Consider the following 18924-nt stretch of genomic DNA (forward strand, 5'->3'; position numbering starts at 1 on the left):
TATTTTTTTACAGTCTTCCAATTGAGTCAGGGAAAAACGGACTTTTTTTTTTTTTTTCATGAGGCAACATATGTTCTTCTAAGCCCCCTTTCAAGAAGAATCTTTCTCTGTTATTTGCAGGGAACTGGGGCCTCTGAACATAGTGAGTTGAATTAGGAATCAATTTCTGCCCACTAACTCCAGAATATTTGTTTGACAGCCTTGTATATATCCAGCATTTATTATCTGAGCTACTGAATGAGATGAATAACTAATCATCTACATGAGTTATTCAAGAAAAATAGTTTCCTCCTATTTGCAGCTTGCATGTATCTCTGAATTCCACAGGAACACGTGATGCAGTCCAACATAATAGTGGTATTTCAGCAAAGGATGTGCATGTCCACAGCAATCACTGCATTTTTGACAACTGTTTAAAATTCAGCCTGGTATTATGTCCTTTGCCAAATTCAGGGCTAGCATGGCAGATCTGTTCTTTACTTCCTCACACTTGCTTGAGTAATTTCAGAATGGATTATGTATGTTTGGTAAAACCCACAACTGGAAGAATACCTGTAAGTTGCCACTGCACACTGCCATTACACCTATTGCATCTTCGTGTTTTCACTGCTCATGCTTGCTAAAATGCTTTGGCTTCTGGTCTGTTTCCAGGTGCAGCTCAACATGTGGGTTGTGACCACAAAAACCTCTTAGCACTTTGATTTCTAGGGATTTTCTATTGAAAGAATATTTTAAATAGGAAAATCTTGAAGGGACTGTATTTTAAGTGAAAATCCATCAACTTCTAGCTTGCTTCCCCTGAGTACTCATTCATTTACATGGCATATTTAACCTGTCATTTGCTTGTAAGGCTTTCACATGGCTGCCAGATTCAAGTTTTGCATTCCTTTGATAGAAAGGATAGGTGATCAAATGCTCTGAATGCATTTTTAATTGCTCCTGCATACACCGTCATGATAGGATCAAAAGTCACTATATAGCAAAATAAAGCAGTTAAATAAAATAATGAAACCAGAAAATAATAGGTGAGAGCACATCTGAAATATATCCAGGATAATCAAAGTTGTATTTGCAAGAAAAACAGAGTGGAATGAGTGCACACACAGAAGGATACGATAGCCTATGTTTATTGTCAGCTTATTATGTCAGTTTATTGTGTTATGGTAAAATATGAGAGAAATACCACTGGGATCTTTTAATCTGTGATACTGAACAGAAGTAAGAGATGAAAGAAAACAGCAAGGCAGCCCTGACAAAATGACAGAAAAGGAAAGAGTATGTTCTTACTCAAGGCTCATATTGCTAAGAAATGTCCACAGAGTAATAGAAGTCTGTTCAACAGTTTCTACATCATAATCTAAAATGCTTCTTTTTAAATCTCTTTTTAGAAAACTTCATTGTACTCGGAATTACATCCATCTGAACCTGTTCCTCTCTTTCATTCTAAGAGCAATCTCTGTTTTAGTCAAGGATGATATTCTCTATTCCAGCTCCAACACAGCTCACTGTCCAGAGGATCAAACCTCATGGGTAATAAACCTCATTTGCTACCTGGTGTAACACTGTTTTGTCACTGAATTTTCCTCCCTAATGCTTTTAAATATTTAGGAGTACTAAAATTTCAGAGTAGACATTTCTGAAGAGAATATAATGACTAGGAGAAAGGTGTGATAGAAGGTTGCAGCACAAGTAGGAGACCTTAACATTGTTTGCATGTCCATGAAGGACAACTTGTCATCAGCCAAGATAAATCATAACCAGATACAGCTCAAAATAAATATGGCCACTGCATTAATCTGCAGCATTAATCTGCATTAATCAGCTCAAAATAAATATGGCCACTTAATTAATTAAGCTGGGAGGGTTGAAGGCAAATAGGAGTGCTATCAGCTGGGAGTGATTAAAGGCAGCTGCTCTGGAAGTATTCAACAGCTTTATCAGGGGTCCAGGAATTGGACAGGTATCAGTGGAGGGAGGGAATAACTCAGGAAATTAAATATTTGCAGGAGCTGTCTTCATTAACTCCTCAGTACTTCCGGGCTATGACAGAAGTGTTATCATTGTTATCATCTGCATTCTTGGCAAGCTAATATGTTTACTGCATTTTCATGTACAGGGTTTAAAAAAATCTATAGTCTTGCTGTTAAAACACTGACCTCTATATGATATAGCCCATTCATTGCTGTGTTGTTTCAGTCAAAAATCTCTTCTAATTTTTAATTAAATACAGTTTAAGCTTGTGAGGAAAACAAATGAAATAAGATACTTCTGTTTTGATGAAGCCATATTGTCCCAAAACATGAAGTTCTTAGCAGTGAATACCAAGCTGTATGTAGGAATTAATAATCTGGGACATTTCTAATGGAGAAAAACAGGAACCGTGTTAGTAGACCCCAATTAGGCAAAGTAGATAGTAGACAGATTACCCGGGGTAATCAGAAGTTCTTAAGTCCTTCAAAGACAGTTCAGTGGACTCTCAAAATACAACTTGGTTTCTGCAATTTCATTTATTCTCCGCTTATTCTTGGCTACAAAGCCTTATACTTTCCTATTTAAATATGTCAGATTTTGTGGACTTCTGGCTAATTTCTGTTGCATTGTACCTGGGATGATCTGGCAGCAGCCTGACAAAGCTGCGCTGCCTTTCACACGTAACAGCACGCAGGGTTTGTCCCTTTTGTTACGTGTGTGTGGTGTTCCACAGCTCTGCTGCACCCACAGAGGTCTAAAACACAGAGTTCATAAGGCTCTGTAAGTAGGACCTGGCTCTGGATTACATGGAGAATTAATTTTGGCTAACTTTTCTGATAGATACCTTCACTGTTCAGCATGGGTAAATACAGCTGATACAAGATTACCTGAAGGAGGAAGGGAAAATATGTTGATGCAGGTTTCTGCTATGTAAATTGAGAATGTAATACAAGGTAATATTGAAATTCATAAAGGATTACAAAATTTTCACTGCTGATCTGATTGTAAGAAGTCCTAAGCATAAGAGCAAATTGCAACTCGCTTGAAAATTTCAACTTTTTCAACAAAATTCAAAATTTCAACACATTTTGAAATGCTTAATTTTATCCATCTTATATTTTCTGGCCCATTGCTGATCTGCAGTGGATATCCCAAAGTCCAGAGGTAAGATCAGTCTTACCAAAGTTAGCTAGCTTTCAGACTTTGGTTGTAGGCAGCAAAAATCAGGTGAAATTAATTCAAGCCTTTGGACTCTTCCTTAGTTTTCTGTACATGCATGTACACAGGCATGGATGTTACTTGGGATGCACTGAGGTATCTGAGACATTATAGGGGGCTGATGGATACAAAGAAGTGAGGATGTCTGTGCCCTTCTGGCTTAGCAGCTAGTGACTGCATCTCACTTCTTAATAAACATCTGTGTTTAGAGAGAAGAATCAGTCACTGGAAATGAGTAAGTTACCTGCTTAGGTATCTGGTGTACTTGGAATTTCAACAGAAAAATGCAGGTATGAAGTGTATTTAAAATGGAGAAGTGAGCTAAGCTGTAGAAATCAGAGATTTTATTTGGTCCAGATTGTGTAGTCTGTTACATTCACCATATCATCACATTTCTCGGCACATTCTCAGTCCATATGAACATTTTCATATTCAATTCTCACATCCCAGATTCCTACTGGGAAGTACCAAAGTAGCAGCAGCCAGCACCGTGGAACATCAGCAGCGCAGACATCTGAAAATTAATTCTGAAGAGCAGCACACAGACTATAAGTATCATTTTTTGATACATGTCTATGTGTTTTGTTAACTAAGAAACTCTAAAACATTTTGTAAAGGGAAAACATTGTTTTTAAAAATCCAGCCAACTTTTTATTGAAGTTTACTGAGTCATCCCACAAAGTTATATTTTTCACTCAGTTTCACATTTAGCTTTGAAAAAATCATGAAGTAGTTTCTTTGTTAAGTTTTACTGTGTTAGGAAGCCATGTGAGGTTTTAATGCATTTATTAGACTCCAAGTAGATGATAATTTAATTTTATAGCCATTTATTAATAAATTGTTGCAAAAGTATGCATTTATTGATAGCCACTATATTTTTCTATATTTATCGTATGAAGTTTTCAAAATTTCTGAGTGAACTTGCAATGAGAGCCATCTAAATAATTTTTAGTAATTTACTTTCTCTTAATATATACAGTAACATTTACAATGTCTCAATTTGCTTGACTGAAGATATAAACTTCTACTGGACCTGGTTTGTTGATACTGCAAAGACAGCTAAGATTTTTGGCTGTAGTAATAAAAATAATATGGCATGTTTCCTGTGACAAACTTGATCCTTCTCATATTTCAGGTGGGCTGCAAGGCAATTCTGGTGTTCTTTCAGTACGGTGTTATGGCAAACTTTTACTGGCTTTTAGTAGAAGGACTTTACCTCCACATTCTCCTTGTGCTAATATTCTCCCCCAACAGACATTTCACGATCTACCTGCTGATAGGATGGGGTAAGAACTCTCACATCTTCCAGTAATGTTCTTTTTATTGTGTGTGTGTGTGTGTGTGGTGGTCAGGTTCAGTGTTTCATACCAAGGTAGCTGAGCTGTCTCTGGTGGTGACTCCTCAGACTCACAGATTGCTCAGCTCAGCTCCAGCACAGGTTACAGCTGCTGCAGCATGGGACAGAGCAGGCACAAAACTGCTGGAGCAGTTCTTCACTGCTGACTCGATCCCTGGCACGGCTTTCACCTGTGCCATCTGCACCACACCCAGGGACTGCTCTGGTGCAAGGACTGCCACTGCAAAACACATGATTCAGGTGTCCTAATTTGTGAGGAAAATTAAAGTTCAGCTACACAGCCATGAGCTATACTATGCAATTTTCCTTTTTGAAAAGCCCAGTAATACTGTCCATCTGGTTTTAAATACATATATTCCTTTCATTTACAGAAAGTGCCATGATATTTATATGGAACACTTTAATACTTCCAGTAATAGGTGGTCATAAAACATTTGGGTGTTGCTGGGAAATGGGAATAAACTAGTGTGTGGACAAGGATCCTTATGAAATGATTTATACTTCTATTTTATATTGCAGTCCTTGGAGGTGCACTGGGAATGCATAACTTGTATCTATTTCCCTGTAAGTCACTCTGACGCCTTGCAAGAAACCTAAGAAAGGCTTTTTTTGTGTATTAGTAATTATGGCTGCATTTCTATGAGAAATAAACTCACTTCCCTGCAGTCTTTGTTTGTTATACATTGCTGATGTATACATGCAATCATGTAGCTCATCAGATACCAGATGGACCTCTCTTTCCATTCACTGAACTGTTTAGTATATGCTGTGTATTTTGTGTATTTGGGGAATAACTACTTACTAACAGGCTGAACTTTTTTTTTTTTTTTTTTTGTGGAATTGTATTTTTGTGATCAATCTCTGAACCTCTTTGGCATTTTTCAGGAATTCCTACAATATTCATTATCACGTGGACAGTGACACGGATCATTCTAGAGGACACTGGGTGAGTGTGTGTGGGAGAGAAACCTTAAATCCCCACCATGCCTGTGCAATCCTTGCCTTGGGTATGGGGCTGCTCACACAGAGATGGTTTGCTGCTCTGGAGGGGAAGAGCACAGAACTGTAATTTCAGAGATGGCAATAAAAGGGCAGGTGTTTAAGAGCTCTTCAGCTGTGGTTGCTGCTCGACGTTTATTTGAAAAACTCAGAGAGCAGGAGAGAGCAAAGTTATGACTACTGTTACTCCTTGGAACCCACATCTGGAGCTATCTGCTTGGGAAGTCAAAATAATGCTTGAAGCAGCAGTGGTGTCTTTGGGCTCAGTGCTGCAACGTGTGCAGGAAGGCGCTGGCCATTCTAATTTGCTAACTGGCAACTCAGAAGATTGAAGTGGAGATAACTCTGGCTACATATAAATTACATTCCCAAAAGTGAAATGAAGTAAGAGTGTGTCAGATGCACGTAGCCAGGTAAAACTAAAGCTAACTAGAGCTAAGCCTGGCTCCTGGCATGTGAAGGGGAACTGAGACAAGAATTCTGTAGGAAAATCAGATTTGATCCTGCTGCTCCCAAGGAATGGGAGAACATTCCTAACTAGTGGACAAACAGTTTGCACAGTCCTATTTTATCCAACTAACTATTATCATTCAATTTTTTCTGTAATTAAACTGAAAAATCATGTCCTACGTAATTTCAAGGCTTTCTTTGCAAGACCTCTAATGTGTAAATCAAAGGCAAACTCCTTTTTCCTATGTCATTATGATTACAGAGGAAGTCTGAAGGGTAATTAATCTCTAATCTGACTAACCTTTCAGAGCACTCAGAGTATTGGATCAAAAGGGATCAAAAGGGCTGAGCCCAGGATGAAAATGAAATATTCAGGTTTTCAGACAGAACCTCAGGTTCAGTCTCACATTTTCACAAACAAGTTCCAGGCATCTATAACCTCCATATCCCACAAGAAAGTATGTAATTTCAATTGCACCTGTCAGTTGCTTTAGATCTTCCTGCTACCCAGAGGTCAGCATGAAGTGCACACTGGAGAAGTGTCCTTACACAAAGTGAAACTGAGCTTGGTTCCCACAAAGGTCAACATCCTCCATGATGTCTAATGGATGTCTAATGCCCAGTGTGCTTGATGTTTTAGCTGATTTCATAGAATCATAGAATGGATTGGGTTGGGAGAGACCTTGAAAACTGGTCAGTGCCAACCCTCCTTGCCATGGGCAGTGATGCCACACTCAGGTGACTCAGAGCCCCTTCTGGTCTGGCCTTGAGCATTTCCAGGGATAGGACATCCACAGTTTCTCTGAGGCCACACCCTGAGATGTGTGTCCAGTTCCGGGCCACTCGGTACAGGAAACACATTGAGGTGCTGGAGTGTATCCAGAGAAGGGCAACAGAGCTGGGGAAGGGTCTGGAGCACAAGTCTGGAGAGGAGCAGCTGAGGGAGCTGGGGATGTTTAGTCTGAAGAAAAGGAGGCTCAGGGGAGACCTTATCACTCCCTACAACTGCCTGGCTGTAGCCAAGAGGGGGTCATTCCCTTCTCCCAGGCAATCAGTGACAGGACAAGAGGAAATGGCCTCAAACTGTGCCAGGGGAGGTTCAGTTTGGATATTGGGAAGAATTTTTTCACTGAAACGGTTGTAAAGCATTGGAATGGGCTGCCCACAGAGGTGGTGGAGTCAGCTGTCTTAGAGGTGTTCAGGAAATGACTGGATGTGGCACTCAGTGCCACGGTCTAGTGGTGCTTGGTCAAAGTTTGGACTCAAAAGATCTCAGAGGACTTTTCCAGCATAAATGATTCTGTGACTTTATGAGTAAAGAATTCCTTCCTAACGTCTAAATCTCTCCTCTTTAATTTTTAAACCATTCTTCCTTGTCCTGTCACTACATGCCCTGGTGAAATGTCATCTTCTCTCTTTTTTATAAGCCCCCTTTAAGTGCTGAAGGGTCACAATGATTTATCCATGGAGCCTGGTATTTTTCAGGCTGAACAACCTGGACTCTCAGCGTGTCTTTGCAGGAGAGGTACTTCAGCCCTCTGATCACCTTTGGGTGATCACCTCTGAACCTGTTCTAACAGGGCCACATCTTTCTTATGCTGAGGACTCCACCCCTGGACATAGTGCTCCTGGTGGGGAAATCAATGTGCATTTAAAAGGGAATAAAATTAATAGCAGGAAATTATTGAATGCCAAATTCTAGGCTAGAGCAGGCATTATTTTAGTGTGCTTTGACTTGTTTATAAGAAATATTTCTCATAGGTCTTTCTTGCCAGATGATATTAATGTCAACATGATTTTCTCTCTTTTTTTTAATAGCTGCTGGGATACAAATGAGCATGGTGGTCCCTGGTGGGTTATACGAATACCAATTTTAATTTCTATTATAGTAAGTAAAATTTGAAACATGAATTATAGATCTGTACAGCATTGTGCAGTGCATATAGCCATTATTCTTTGCTGCTAGTTACAGATAGGCAAGAATTCTGTTTTAATGAAAAGAAATTGTGCTGCAGAAGAAATGTTAAACAGATGCCAAGGCCATTAAAATTTGTTGCCTTCAAAATTTATCTGCCTCCTATTAAATTAGCAGTAGCTTTTATTTGTGTGTTGTTCTTTCTTTAATATCTCTCCTGTTTATGAGCCTGGAGGAAGGAAAAAAATCTAATTATACTTCTCAATGAATTGCAGATTTGATTTTGTGTGTAAATAGATGGTCTTGCAATTGAGAATCTGATATTAAGTCAAAAAATTTATGGCTGTGTATATCTTTAATTGGTAGCCTACTGAAATATATCTTGAACATGAAGTATTTGCAAAATAATACCATTTAAGAATGTTTCACAAGGGCTTTTCCTGTTTGGAACTCATTAGAATAACTGGACTAGTGTAATAAAATTCCTGTTCATTGTAATGATTGCGTAATTAACTTTGGGCATAATATACTATGGTTATATATCCATTTCTGAAAATAGAGAGCAAATTAATGTATTTTAGATATACTTGCTTAATTTTTTAAATTATAGGCAGAAGATCTAGGGCATTATTAGATTACACAAGATTTCAGGAGTTTGCATTAAGCTTGGGCTTGCCTTTCAATCTGTGCCTGCTGAAAATCATTTTGGGAGAAATTCCTGTCATCACAATCAAAGTGAATTCTGCAGTTTCAAGAGAAAGAAGAGTAGGCCATATGTGTGAAATGACATAAGGTAGGGCCTCAAAGATGATTTATGTTATGAAGAAATGAGCATACAAGAGAACTACAGCAGGAATGGAATACTTGGACCTCAAAGGAGCTGGAGAATGGGGAACAATCCAGAGTTAAGAAAATATGTTGGAAGATGAAAGCAAAACAAACCACCTGGTGTTTACAGGAAACCCTGTTCTCTGGATGCTCAGTTTGAACAGCTCTCTGAGACTTTGTGTGCCAGAAGGCAGTGCTCCTCCAAAGCAGTCCCAGACCTGGAAGTGGAAGTTATCCCAGGGCACATTGGCAGACCTGAACTGCAGCTGGATCTTAGACTTGGCAGAGGTCAGATGGAGTACTGGTCAGGCAGCAAAGTTTGATCTATCCAACAGAATTGTGAGAGCAAGTTCTGATACCATTTTGCACAGTGGGAATGGCTTCAGTTAATTCACTGTGTCAGAACCCTCCCTGGCATTTCCTCCTGGGAATTTTGGCTTGAGAGAAGTCATTTGGCAGCCGTTCACACTTCATGCTGTACACACTTCAGAGTTACTCAGTTGGATGTGGCTGTTCCAAATGAATGTGCTGTTACCCCTGTTCTCTCCTTGTCCAGTAATACTGGCTCCAGTGCCTATGGCGAGTTAATATCCCCTGCAGTGAGCACTTGCATTAAGTCTGCAGATAAAATCTGCAATAACAGATTTCTGTCTGTTACCTTTATAGGTAAGCCTCTAAGTAATCATCTGCCTGAAAAAATGTATGTTAAGTTCAGCAAAAGCCTATCTTTTCTAACATTTCTTTTTAAAAAGATATTAGATATAATTTTCATAAATTTTTATTTCATCCCTGTCAGTTCCTTTCACTAACCTTCACCTGTCATTTCAAACAAAATGTTAAAAACAGAGGGACATGCAATTGCTATGACCATGGTTTATTTATTAGTATCCCAAATTCTATAGGCTGTGTTATAGAAGGCACAGAAATTAATTGAACTTGAAAAGCTTGGAGCCAAATTTTTAGGAGAAAGAAGAGTTCCACCAATACATGAAGACAGAGATTTATAGCAGTGAGACAGGCACTGTCTGGTTAGGTACCCCACCTCCTGATTTTCTGCTTTGGGATGGGGTTAGTTTAAAACAAAAAAATTCTCATTTTCACTGTGATACAAATTTTTCTCTAGATTAATTTATTCTAAGATGTGTGCATTTGATGCATCTGTTTATGTAGCTGGAGTTGCAGCTTTCAGCACACATTGTAGCTCTGAAGGTGTGGATTCCAACTGTTCCCTTACTTCAGCATGGACGTGCTGTATTTAGTGTGCAGTTTTCTAGACCACACCAAAGAATCCAACCCAGAAGGGATGGTGACCAGAGGAAGCTGAAAGTCAAGGCTGAAGAAATAATGGGAGTGAGACTTAGGATATCCTGAGTTTTATACTTCAGTTTTCTAGACTGATTAGTTTCTGATCATAATGATTTTTTATGCAAGTGCCTTTCTGAAAAATAAAATATGAAATAAAATACAAAATGAAATGCTATTCTTCTGTCTTGGAGGGCTGTCATGAGAATTAGGCTGCAGGGATTCAGATGGACGAGATAATCTCCAGAGGTCCCTTCCAACCTCAGCTGTTCTGTGATTCCTTCATTTGTAATGTCAGCATCAATATCCAAGACAATCAGACACCAGTGAGAGGCCCTTTTTGTGCTTGGTGGAGTAGACAGATCAGCTGTGCAACAATCTTCTCTAAGCCTAATTCAGACAGAAAATACTGAAAGTTGAGGTGAGGAGCAAGGGAGGGTCAAAACTGCCTCTGGGCTTCCAGTTGTGAATCCGTGTGACAATTTAGGACAGGGCTTGATTGCAGAAAACCACATCCAGTGTCCCATCCTGCTGGGAAACCTGTCCTCAGCTGAAGCAGTGGAAGGAGGACACTTCTGAAAATTGGGGCTTTCAAAGACTTTTGCCAGCCCGAGCGGCAGTGGTGGGCTGCAGTGGTGGCTGGACGTGGCAGAAGTGGTGCTGCAGAACACGAGAGGTTTGGCACTGCAGAGCTGAGGGGGTCTGGAGGGAGGTGCCTGACTCCCATGCTGACTTGGCTCCTGTCTGACTCGATAAGAATTTCTTTTGGCTGCAGATTGAGCAGACAGTTCAGAAATCACCATTATATTTGTTTTATTTGCAGGTGAATTTTATACTTTTCATTAGCATCATAAGAATCTTACTGCAGAAGTTAAGATCTCCAGATGTTGGAGGAAATGACCAGTCACAGTACAAGTGAGTCATATTTTTAGATATTATAGACAGAACCAAAATAATAAGATTTCATCTGCTGAAAACCAACAACTGCTGTGTTACTATAATTACATTTAATTTAGAACTACTTTTAGATATTGTTTAATAAATATAACTATGCTGAAATTGAGATAAATATATTTTTTATCAAACACTAAATTCAATAAAAATATTTAATTTAGAAAGACCAACAAGCTATTATTGAATTTGAGTTTAATCAATGAATGAATATGCTGATATAAAATATATGGAGAGTAATATTTTCCTTTTGATATATAAATATTTCATTTTGACATAAGAAAAGTTTAAAATCCTTTAAAATAATTTTCCTATAACCTCCTTAAAAACTTTTTTTTAAATTTCTAAAATACTTAGATATATTTTAAAAGCTGAAATTCTAATTGTTACCAAAATATTAAAGATTAAGTAGAGTGTTTTATACTGACTTAAAATATCATCTTTACTTTTTTAGAGGAGAACAGTTGTTTCTGGTTTAGATCAACTTCATTTCTGTTCAGACTTTCCTCTTTTGTGTTTCGGTGTGAGCATCAAATCCTAAAATATCTCTTGTTTCCACAGCTTTCAAATCCAGGGATATTGGGGGACAATTCAAATGCATTGCTAAGATTGGTTTTGTTCTTCACTGCCATACCTGTTGTTATTGTTGTTTATTATAAGAGCTGCTGGATAAGTACTAATCTGCAATCAAGTCTGTTGCAGAAGGTTTTATTTTAAAGCCCAGACACAGACTCTGACAGTTCAGGGTGTCAATATGATACTTAATGACGAAACCTCACATGCACACTGAAAATCCAAAGCCATGGGAGTGGCCTTTGAAACTGCTCCTGGATAACACCTTCCCTTCATTAAAAAATACTGAATTCCTGTTCTAAAAGCTGACAAAACATGGTATGCAGAAATAAAGACTCCTTAAAGCCAAGAGAAGCAGGACCTTATGTGTTCTGTAGACAATGTGACATGTTTGATGCAAAAAGTGAAAAATTCTGATGTGCCACAGAAAAGTCAACACAACTGGATTGACAAGCACATTTGTTTTGCAGAGCTACAAGGGTCTTGTTTTGTGTTTGCTGATTCAATTATCTAAACATGTGGGAGAGCTTATTGAATCTAGATGAAACTGTGCACTTGTCACATTATTATGTAGCACAATGGCCAACCTATAGGCAGGAAATCCCCTCAAGTTTACTTCTTGTGACATAAAGTTTTCTTTGCTTCCATGTGGTATTTATTTAATTTTTGAAAATTAGGCATTCTCTTACTTTCAGTCTCACCATTTTCCACAGTTTACTGTAGCACTTTATAATATGAAATATTCACATTAATAGCGACCTTGTCCTTCATTATTCAGCCCTGTAAATTCTTTGCTTTTAGCATTTGATTACCTGATTAAGTTTGCATTTCTGGTCTTTAGCCGATACCCAGGAGAAAGTAGATTAACCTCCTCAAGAAACTGCATCTACAAAGCAAATTAAAAGATCTGAGAGGCTCGTTTATAAAATTGCAAATGCATTTTCTAAAATGCAGAGAAAAATAAGGCTGTTTTGTTTGTCCCTTTCTTTTACTAAAATGTAAGTGAAGTATAGAGAAAGTAGTATCAACTAAACAAAAATTACTAAGCCAAGCATGGAGTGAAAGTGAAATATGAATCTAAAATGAATACTACTCATGCAAGTCACCATTTTTATTCCCTTCCTCTGAATATGCTTGTAGCTGGTTCAGTTCTTTTTGTTGTTCATTTTACTTTTGCAGTGGACAAGGCTAAGTTCAAATAAAATCAGTTTTCCATTTCATTTGGGAAAACAGGAAATTTGGTGTCAGTGTCAGTGTCCTCCAGTTGGAAATTAATTTCTTCTGCTAAGGAATCCCTATTTTTCCTGCTTCTGGTATCATCTTTAGATGTGAGGGGTTTGCTATTCTTGGGAAGCTTTGCTGTCAGAAGTTATCATTTCCACATAAACAGATGGAGCCCCTGGACTATTATGAACAAAGCAAGGCCATGAAGACTGACACAGAAAAAATAAAACTACCTGAAATATCTTAACTTTTCTGTTAAAATAGTTGAATTCACAACAGCATCCTTTCATCATTGAATCAAGTTATATTCATCAATACAGTGATGAATTATGGAGCTCAACATTATAACTTCTCAAGTTTTATCTGATACCAGACATCCAAAATTGGCCAATCCATGGCTGGCCCTGTATAATATATAAAACTGATGTTATCAGAGTGAAATAAATGATACATTAGGTAAAAGTAGCAATTTATCATTCCAGTAGTTTCACAAGCTGTTTGTCAGAGCAGTTCTGCTTAGTAATTTAAAGTTCTGTTTCCTTAACTTCAGTAAGCAGTGTCTTCTGCTAAATTTTTTATGTAATTGACAACACTGAAAATTATTTCATGGCGTATGCTTAATACCATCAGTAATGCTATGAAGTTTTAGTATTTGAGGCTCATGAAAATCTCTTAGTTGAGATGATTCTGGATTACACTTCCTAGGTACTGTTTGCATACTGTGCATGTGCAGTGTACAGACTAACCCTAAAATTACACATTCATCCCAGTAAAACAAGAGCTCATCATCAAATTTCAGCTTTGTCTCTTTCCTTTACCCAGGAGACTTGCAAAATCCACGTTGCTGCTTATTCCTTTATTTGGAGTTCACTACACAGTGTTTGCTCTGTTTCCTGACCGCAGTTCCAACAATTATAAAATAATCTTTGAGTTGTGTTTGGGATCTTTTCAGGTAAATTTCAAGGTTTTTATTCAAAAGAAGTTTTACTGACCTAGATGAGTGCTGCAAACTAACTATAGAATGTTGTCTCTTTCCAGGGGTTGATTGTTGCAGTCCTGTATTGTTTTTTGAACAGTGAAGTAAGTCTCATCTTTCCTACTGAGAATGTTAAATATTGGTTTTGGTAAATGTATAAGTGCCCCTGTAATTCTGCTCTGATACACAAAACTGTTTTGGAAGATGTCTGCATTGCTATTAGTGGAATACATTTGTGACAGTTTTTATACAACAGGAGAAATCAGTGTAGCTGGGTGAAAAGCTTTAAGAGCTGTTTAAAATCTAATTCCTTGCAAACTGAGGTGTTAGTGTCTTCTGCTATTTAACGTGATCTAATCTAGCTCTGCTAGAAGCAACGTGCAAGTGAGGTGCAACACGCCTGAAAATTCATCTGGAACTTGAAATACCATTTAGTAAGTATTTAGGGGTAATGTTCTGTCAGTATCTAAACGTCAGAACAGCAACAGATTTTCAGAAGTGCTCAGCACATCGTAGTTTTCATAGTCTCAACTGAGAAAGATGCAAGGAATTCCTTTTGATTTCAGCCACTATGCAGTGTCTGACAGAAGGAATATGTTTGAAAAAGACACCTGCACAGACAATTAACAATCAGCTCTCCTGAGTGCTGTTCTGGTCTTTGATATTCATGAGATGCCTGATTTTGGGCTAATCATTTGATTCTATGCCTTAAGTACATGAGATAAATAGCTCCATACCAAAACCTAATGTTGCAGCACAAGTGATACAAAATTGATTTTTGAAAGTGGCCTTAGGGCACCTCCTCACACACAGCGTAGGCAGCCTTTGCCTCAGTTATGTGACCTTTGTAAAACTGATTGGATACTCTAGAGGGAAGGGATGCCATCCAGAGGGACCATGACAGGCTTGTGGAGAGAGGGGAAAGAACCTGAAGAGGTTGAACAGGGCCAAGTTCAAGGTCCTGCACCTGGGTCTGTGCAGGGCTGACTGAGGGATGAAGGGGGTGAGAGCCATCCAACAGAGAAGGACTTGGGGATGGAGAATGGACCGTGAGCTGGCAATGTGCACTTGTAGCCCAAAAAGTTTAATGCTGAGCCTCTATTCAGCATTAAAAGAAGCATGGCCAGCAGGTCAAGAGAAGTGAATTGTCACCAGTATGAGGAAGACATGGACCTGTTAGAGGAGGCCACAAAAATCATCAGAAGGTCTCCTATGAAGACAGGATGAGGGAATAGGGGTTGTTCAGCCTGGAAAGGAGAAGGATCTGGGAGGACTTTATAGCACCTTGGAGTACATAAAGGGGGGATTATAAGGAAGATGGCAAAAAACTTCTTAGCAGGGCCTGTAGTGTTGGGACATTTTTAAACTGATGTGGTAGATTTAGGAAGGAAAAAATCTTTTCTGTAAGGATGGTGGAGACACTGTAACAGGTTGCCCAGAGAAGCGGTGGTAGCCCATCCCAAGGCCAGGCTGGATGGTGCTCTGAGCAACCTGGTCTGGTGGAAGGAATCCCTACCCATGGAAGGGGGTAGAACGACATAATCTTTAAAAGTTTGTACCAGTCCAAACCATTCTATGATTCTGTTCCTAGAGATCCCCATGTGACAGCAAACCGACGTGGAAAATTTCCTCACATAAAAGAAAATGTTCAGCTCATATTGTGCATTTTGTTTTGAACACAGGTGCAGGGGGAGCTGAAAAGAAAGTGGCGGAGTTTGTGCTGGAAGCAGACAGCAGGCAGAGATTACAGACTCCACTCGTCCATTTCCCGAAATGGATCTGAAAGTGTTTCCCAGCTCCACAGGAATTCAAGAGCTCACTCATTTATGCAGACAGAGACCACCATGATATAAATGAGCTAGGTCCACCAAATCATGAAAAACTGTGGGATAATTCATTATGCAGCTTGATGTGATATTTTATAACATGTACAGTTTAGTGCTTTGCTTTTCTACATGTTGGTATTTGGGGAATTGGTTTGTGCAGACAACCTATTAATAACAGAGAAGCCTGCCCCCTGGATGCTTTCTGTTTTGTTTAAATGGTATTCATATTAATTCTGATGTTCTCTTGCAGTTTACTAGCTTTACCAATTCAAAAATTCATTTTCCATAAAGGTCCCTTTACCTTCCAAAATGGCTGCAAGATCCGTGCAGGGTATCCTGCTCAATGCAGATTTCTTTGGCACATGTAGGGGTTAAGATGGGAAGCAAGAAAATCTCATACACTTTATTTATACTTAAGGAAACATTGCCTTAAGGATTAGGAAATTCTTTTCTAATTATGGAAAATAAAAAATAAAACAAAATGAAGACCATAATTAACCACACTGGGAGTTCAGTGTGCTAATCCAGGAAATCATTAACATGATTTGTGCAGAGGGGAAAAGGTAGTACTTCTAGGCTAATGGTATCAATTTCAGACATCACTTTCTACAGAGTTTGATTCCAATCCTGTTATTACTTTCAGAAGTGCCTGGTTTAATATTTGGGTGCAGAGTGTAGGGCTACCTTTACAGGACATACAGAAAAAACTACTATATTACTTTTGAATGTAGTAGTTCTCAGTTGTTTTCTTCTGTTTAAAGTCAGAAGTCATTTGTGTTGTTTCATGAAGGAATTTTCTGTAGAGGTATGTTCTGTTGCTAAAGCAGCCTGGCATAGGATAAACAGCCTTGGATAGCTCATTACACATTGAAAATACAATTTTCTACAGTATTATCATTGAAATCTCTCTATGAACTACATATTTGACTGCAAAACACAAGGAATATTGCAGTGAAGCTACAACTCACATTCAACAAAATATGTAAATGCTTTTAGGTTTATTCTGTTCTATATCTATTTGAAATTATTTAACATTTAGTCCTAACCATGACTCCAGGAAAAAAAAATTAGACAGAATCCCTAAAAATTACCATAAAAGGCATAAAGAAGGAATTTTTAACAACGCCAAGGCACTTATGTAGCCGTGTTAAAAAAAAAAGGCAGGGAACTGACAGGCTTATAAAAATATACATAACATTTCCACTCTTTAAAAGAAATAAACCCAGTGATGTTCTCTTCCCATGTCAATGTTTAACCATGTCCACCCTACATTACAAGTGGGAATAATATGTATTTGCATGAGTACTTCCATACAAACCATTGCCCTCATATTTCAGGTAACAGATTTTATGGAGCCAGCAGAATCCAAGGTCCCTACTCTTGTCAGATAAAGGGAAGAACAGCAGCCTGGGCATCTCTTGGCAGGCATATTTGTACATCCTTGAAAATATTACCAGTACTGGGAATATTGTCAGCAGCTGTCTAAGTGTATTACAATCCATGGTCTGATTTGATCCAGCTATTTACCAGCCAAACACAATTTATTTTAATGGGATTGCCATGGAGTCACACAAAGTTTTGTTAGACCAAAGATAGAAAGGGTCCCATGGCTCACATGACTACTGCAGAACCTGGTGACTATTATGTGACGCCAGTAGGTATCATTTGAGCTAAACAACAATCACTCAAAAGAATTGTTACTTACAAAAATTGAATTTAAAGGAGCTATTGATCACTTCCAGATCATTCATAATGTTTTCTGTTTGGCAAAGTAACTATGAGATTCTGGATGGAAGTAGGCTGCCCAAGAACATTCCCATGGGATCTAAAGATGTGCCCCTCCACATGTATTTGAACTCAGTATATTCCCAAAGACTTTAGACTGAGGAAACACTGCTAAAATTTATTATGTTTCCTGGATCTCTTGAGAAACTTACCACAAGCTCTTACCTGCAAATACATGAAGACCCACTGGAGCTTTGGGAGCTGCTTTTACACCTAAATTAAACACATCTGTGCACATTAGGATTCTTTGTCTGCAGTGGCATTGGGACTGCTCAGTTCCCTGAGATGTGATGTGCAGGATGTTCTTTTTTCCCCTTAATTTCTGGGGTAGAAAGGCACATGTGACAAGCATTCAAGTGTGCTCATCTTTGTGCTCAAATGAGGTTATGTGAGCGAGTTGACACACAGACAGAATGACAGCACAGAAATAGATGTTTCAGGCAATCATTTCCATCAGTCTGCTCTGCATGATGCATCACCAATTATATGTGTTTATAACACATTGTATCTTAGAGAAAACTGTCTTTGTTCTAATTAGGTGAGCATGAAAAAAATCTGCATTTTAATTATTTCTGGGTTATAAAAAAGAAAAGCCTTAATAAGAAAATACATTTTATATTGCAACAAACCATCATTGTTTCCTTTAACAGGGTGCAGATGAGTTTGGGCTTGAGTCTACTTTTCATGTAGGGTGAAATGCCACATGAGAATTGGTAGGACATAGAGGTACCACTAAGTTTGTAAAGGACAATGTGGACATGAAAAGAATGGCACACCGGAGAGAGAAGTGCTGTATATATTTTTCTTTCAAACCAGTGAAAAGTACAGTACTTTGGAGAACCTCATCCCTCTATTAATAATATAAATGCAGATAATCTAAATACTGTTTTGTGAGACAGTTCAACTTCATAATACTTTGTTCAAGCATTATCATGGCAGTAAAGACACAGAGGGCACTCTGCTCACTTGTTTTTACTCACAGAAAATTCTGATTTCCAAATAATTTTATGCAAAGTTATAGCATCAACCCTGTCATCACCAGTTTGACTTTCAGCTGCCTTTTCATGGACAGATATAAAAATGTCAGTAAAAGGTGCAGAACAGTGTGACAAATCTAGAACTTGATCAGTGTTTTTCATCTTTACAACACCCATAACAAGACAGCTTCCCATGGCTTTGTCTTTCATTACATTTTGCTGAGGAGTATGGGATTAAATGCTCTTGTTCTGTGCTGTGGTGACTCTAAAGATACCAAAGAACAATGCAATGAAGCATCCTTTGGCCTTCTGACATCCCTAATCCTAGTTCTCACTTAGTCCTAGCAGCAGCAGGGGAGGAAGTAGAGGCTGCAAGACAAGTGTAGCCTTTCCCTGCACCTCCCTTTCTTTATTCCTTTACTGCCTTTTTCCCTTTGGTTACATCAGGGTCCAAACTGAGTTGTAAAGTCTTCAAGGCAGGAAACCTGGGGTTTTTTTGTCCATCCCCACTGAAAAGCCAGAAGCACAGTTTGTACTTACTGAACAAGAATGATAATACAGTTCACTCCCAG

At 38.5% G+C, this 18924-nt stretch overlaps 1 protein-coding gene across 4 annotated transcripts in view; it reads left to right on the forward strand.

The window, feature by feature from the left end:
• Positions 1–16982, forward strand: part of VIPR2 (vasoactive intestinal peptide receptor 2) — an 80062-nt gene extending 63080 nt beyond the window's left edge. For all 4 annotated transcript variants that reach the window (XM_068174272.1, XM_068174290.1, XM_068174282.1 and 1 more), the window contains 8 exons: positions 1389–1530; positions 4325–4475; positions 5432–5492; positions 7814–7883; positions 10864–10955; positions 13611–13740; positions 13827–13868; positions 15447–16982. In XM_068174272.1, coding sequence (XP_068030373.1) covers positions 1389–1530; positions 4325–4475; positions 5432–5492; positions 7814–7883; positions 10864–10955; positions 13611–13740; positions 13827–13868; positions 15447–15617 — 859 coding nt within the window. In that variant the 3' untranslated portion in view covers positions 15618–16982. The remainder of the gene's footprint in view (positions 1–1388; positions 1531–4324; positions 4476–5431; positions 5493–7813; positions 7884–10863; positions 10956–13610; positions 13741–13826; positions 13869–15446) is intronic.
• The last annotated feature ends 1942 nt before the right edge of the window (positions 16983–18924 follow it).

The sequence above is a fragment of the Anomalospiza imberbis genome, chromosome 1 (assembly GCF_031753505.1).
Source record: "Anomalospiza imberbis isolate Cuckoo-Finch-1a 21T00152 chromosome 1, ASM3175350v1, whole genome shotgun sequence".
NCBI classification, from domain to species: Eukaryota; Metazoa; Chordata; class Aves; order Passeriformes; family Viduidae; genus Anomalospiza; species Anomalospiza imberbis.